The 4921-nt window shown below is 38.9% G+C and overlaps 1 protein-coding gene across 1 annotated transcript in view; it reads right to left on the bottom strand.

The window, feature by feature from the left end:
* RYR2 (ryanodine receptor 2) overlaps positions 1 to 4921 on the bottom strand; it is a 1099979-nt gene that overhangs the window by 199973 nt on the left and 895085 nt on the right. Inside the window, exon 67 of the mRNA XM_007942720.1 lies at positions 4686 to 4750. Coding sequence (XP_007940911.1) covers positions 4686 to 4750 — 65 coding nt within the window. The remainder of the gene's footprint in view (positions 1 to 4685; positions 4751 to 4921) is intronic.

Below are 4921 nucleotides of genomic sequence, written 5' to 3'. Positions count from 1 at the left end.
TTTTTAAGGGAGCTCTGGTAGCATAGTGCCTAAGGCACTTGACTGCTAACCAGAAGGCTGGTGGTTCAAACCCACCAGCCACTCCTTGGAAGGAAGATGAGGCAATCTACTTCCGTAGTGATACTGCCTCAGAAACCCAAGGAGGGGTCACTATGGGTCGGGTCCGACTCGATGGTACATAACAACAACAACAACAATCTTTTTAATGACCTCTTACTTTCTTCATGGATGATTTTTTTTTTTAAATACATTTTATTGAAATATAATTTGTTGTTGTTGTTATGTGCCATCGAGTTTCCGTTCTTCTGTGATTGACTTATTTCACTCAGCATAACGTTCTCCAAGTTCATCCATATTATGTGGTGCTTTGCAGACTCTACATTATTCTTTAGTACTGCATAGCATTCCAGTATGTATATGTACCGTAGTTTGGTCATCCACTCTTCCCCTGACGGGCACATAGGTTGTTTCCATCTTTTTGCTATTGTAAATAGTGCTGTGATGAACATGAGTGTGCATGTATCTGTTCCTATCCTAGCTCTTTCCTCTCTAGGATATATACCTAGTAATGGGATTGCTGAGTTAAATGGTATCTCCAATTCCAACTTTCTAAGGAATCACCATATTGCTTTCCACAGTGTTTGTGTCACTTCAGAGTCACACAAGCAGTGAATGAGGGTCCTAATCTCTCCACATCCCCACCGGCGTTTGTTATTTTCTGTCTCACTGAACCTTGCCATCAGTGCTGGGGCGAGATGGTATATCTCATTGTTGTTTTGATTTACATCCCATGATTGTGTGTCAATGACTGTGAGCACCTTTTAATGTATTAGCTGACCACCTGAATATCCTCCTTGGTGAAGTGTCTATTCATGTCTTCTGCCCATTTTTCAATTGGATTGTTAATTACTTTGGTGTTGAGGCATTGGAGTTTTCCATCAATCTTAGAGATAAGTCCCTTGCCAGATATGTAGTTATCAGCAAATATGAATTTGTTGCTGTCATTTTTGTGATGTGCTTTTTCATTGTGTCAATTTCTTTGTTCCATATAATGTTCTATGCTGAGCTCGTTTTGTTTATGAATCATGTTATCATTTCCTTCATTGCTATTGTTTTAGCATTTGCTGAATATTTATGCTGGTCCTCTTTTTTATTTGGTGTGAATGTTTATCATGTTTCTTTGAGGGTACCCTGTGATTTATAGTTTTATTCCCGAGTGTAGAACAGTCTGTTCTATCTTGTAGTTGTCTTGACTTCCCCACCATCTAGAAGTTCTGTAATGACACAGATTTTTTCCCCTCTTTTTGGTTTGTAGTTGTGCTCATTTGTTGGTTGGCATCTCTAGTTCCCTGTTTACAATCTTGTAGGCTTATTTATTTTGGATACTTCCATATGTGGGCTGGTTTCACATCATGTGTGTTAATGGTCAGTTGTTGTTGGCTGTTGTTGCTTCTCTGTCCAACGGGCTCCCTTTAGCATCTCTTGTAAGGTTGGTCTGGTTTTAACAAATTCCCTTAATTTCTGTTTATCTGGAAATGTCCTAATATCATATCATATTTGAGGGACAATTTTGCTGGGTACATAATTCTTGGTTGGAAATTTTTCTCTTTCAGTGTTTTATATATACCATCTTACTGTCTTCTCCCCTGCATAGCTTCTGTTGAGAAATCCAAGCTTAGTCTTATTGGTTGCCCCTTGTAGGTAACTTTTCATTTTTCCCATGCTGCTCTCAGATTCTTTCTTTGTCTTTGGTTTTGGTGAGTTTGATGATGATATGTCTTGGTGATTTCCTTTTGGGGTCTATCCTGTTTGGGGTTTGTTGGACTTCCTGAATGGATATATTCTCATCCTTCATCATATCAGGGAAGTTCTCCTCCAATAAATCTTGGACAATTTTCTCAGTGGTTTTATTTTTCTTTTCCTGTTCTGGAATTCCAATGACACACAGGTATTCATTTTGATGGTATCGCACATAAACCTTGGTTTCTTCATTTTGTTTTGATCTTTTTTCTGATTGATCCCTTTCCAAAGAAGTATTCAGGTATTTATCTTCAATCTCATTAATTCTATCTTCCATTGCATCAATTCTACTCTTTTGCCCTTTCAATGTGTTATCTATTTCTGACAATTTAGTATTAATCTTCTGGATTTCTATCTGTAGATTTAGAATTATTTCTAATTTTTCATTTATTTTGTCATTTTTTTCTTGTATTTTCTTCCGAAACTCTTCTAGGGTTTTGTCTGTGTTTTCTTTGGTCTGTCTCTCAATCCTTTGAAGATACCTAAATATAACTCTTTTGAATTCCTTATCAGGGAGTTCCAATGCTGCATGTTCCTCAGGATGTGTTTTGGGTCTGTATCCTGGTCCCTTGTTTCTCCTGCTTCATCTTGCTTCTTTGTGTGGACTGTGATGCTCTGTTGTCTCCAAGGCATTGTGATGCTTTTGTGTTCATATTTAATTGGTGATTATATGTTGTGATGACTTGCCCACAATTTTCATTTTCTTTGTTTTGTGTGTATGTTATCTATACAGGCAGGGTACTGTGCTGTGCTCCTCTATGAACTAGTTGACAGCATTTATACACTCACCACCTGTCTCCTGTCCTGTTGTCAGCCTCTCATATGTCCTTGCTGACCCTGGCAAACAGAGCCTGTTCTTAGGTCCCTGGAATCCAAATAAGAATGTTATTACTTTAAAATCCAAAATGGTTGCCACTTGTAATCATTCAAAATGGTTGTGCCCTCAGTCACTTTAAATATCCAAAATGGCTGCCACACGTAAGCAATCAAAATGGCTGTGTCCTCCAGACAGCAGAAAGTCCACCGCTCAGGTTTTCTCCCTCCTTGCTGTTTCTCTTCCTAGTCATAGGCCACCAGAGCAGTTATCCCTGCAGCCCTCAGTGACTGGGACTGATCTTTAGGTCAATTCTCAGGTCCCAACACCACATGGAAATATTCAGGCTGTTATTTTCATCAGAGTAGCTGACAGTCCACAGCTCTGACCGTCTCTGTACTCACTGTTTTTGTTCAGGTTTTTCCATGAGTTGGTGTCTAATCCACTTCTGTATAGTTCCTTTCAAAGCTCAGGGTTCCAGCATTATTTTCTGTATCTCTGTCAACTGGTTTTAGTTTTCTTTGTTGAATATGGTCTGTGTCACTTGTCTGCCTGTTCCTCCATCTTACCAGATGTCCACGGATGATGTTCTTGATGTCATCCCACAATTTTTCTGGTTCTCACTCATTGGTGTTCAATGCATCAAATTTATTCTTTAGATGGTCTCTAAATTCAGGAGGGATATATTCAAGGTCATATTTGGCTCTTGTGGACTTATTTTAATTGTCTTCAACTTCACATTGAACTTGAATATGAGCAGTTGATGGTCTGTCCCACGATCAGCTATTGGCCTTGTTTTGGCTAAAGATATTGAGGTTTTCCATCACGTCTTGCCACAGATGTAGTCAATCTGTTTCCTGTGTACTCCATCAGGCAAAGTCCATGTGTATAGCCACCATTTTTGGTTGTTGACAAAAAGGTATTTGCAATGAATAAGTTGTTTGTCTTGCAAAATTATATCATGTGATCTCCAGCATTATTCACCAAGACCAAATTTTCCAACTACTGGTGAATCCTCTTTATTTTCAACTTTTGCATTCCAGTCACCAGTGATAATTAACACATCTTAATTGCATGTTCTGTCAATTTCAGATTGCAGAAGTTGATAAAAATCTTCAATTTCTTCATCTTTGGCTTTGGTGGTTGGTGTGTAAATTTGAATAATAGTCATATTAACTGGTTTTCCTTGTAGGCATATGGATATTATCCTATCACTGACAGCATTGTACTTCAAAGCAGATCTTGAAACTTCCTTTGTGATGATGAATGCCACACCATTCCTCTTCAAATTGTGATTTCTGGCATAGTAGATCATATGGTTGTCTGATTCAAAATGTCCAAAACCGGTCCACTTCAGCTCACTAATGTCTAGGACATCAATCTTTATGGGCTCCATTTTGTTTTTGACAATTTCCCATTTTCCTAGATTTATACTTCAAACATTCCATGTTCCCATTATTAATGGATGTTTGAAGCTGTTTCTCCTCAATTTGAGTCATGGCACGTCAGCAAATGGAAGTCTCAAAAGCTTTATTTTATCCATATCAGTAAGGTTGATTCTACTCTGATGATGCAGCTCTTTCCCAGTTGTATTTTGAGAGCCTTCTAACCTAAGGGGCACATCCTCCTGCACTGTATTGGACGATGTTTCTGGGCTATTCATAAAGTTGCTATTCAAAAGTATTGTATCAGACAGTGTTTCTCTGCTATTCATAAGGTTTTCCCTGGCCAATACTTTGAGATGTGCATGGCCTCTTCCTTCTACCTAGTCTGTCTCAGTTTGTAAGCTGCGTTGAAACCTGTGCACCATGTACAACCCTGATGGCATTTGGAACACCAGTGGCACAGCCTCAAAGCATTCAAGCAAAACACAAACCACCATAGTATGACAAACTGACAGACAAGTTTGTCTCCCTTAGCTGTTCGAAACCTCTCTGCTTCATGCCTTTTGGGGGTGGGGCCTGTGTCCCTCCCCTTCCCTGAGATCCCTGTTGTTCTGTCTGTGGTCCTCCAGGTTCTCTTTCTCTCACTTCTTGACTCTTAAGTGTGGAGTCTATGTCCCTCCCCTTACCTGAGATCTCTGCCGCTCTGTCTGTAATTTTATTATAATTAATTACAGATATTTTTGGGGTCATCCTAGCAGATCAATTATTTAGACAGAGACTTGGTGTCAACAGTCTTCATAGTCAGTTGATAGTATAGTTTGTGCGAACCACCCACACTGAGTCAGGAATAACTTGAAAACATTTCATGTTGCATGATATATGTCAAACTGCATTAGAAAATTTAAAAATGATGAAGATTTAA

The sequence above is a fragment of the Orycteropus afer genome, unplaced genomic scaffold, assembly GCF_000298275.1.
Source record: "Orycteropus afer afer isolate SDZICR_OR568_19922 unplaced genomic scaffold, OryAfe1.0 scaffold00096, whole genome shotgun sequence".
NCBI classification, from domain to species: Eukaryota; Metazoa; Chordata; class Mammalia; order Tubulidentata; family Orycteropodidae; genus Orycteropus; species Orycteropus afer.
Note: the sequence above shows the minus strand (reverse complement) of the source record. Positions and strands in the feature narration are given on the sequence as shown.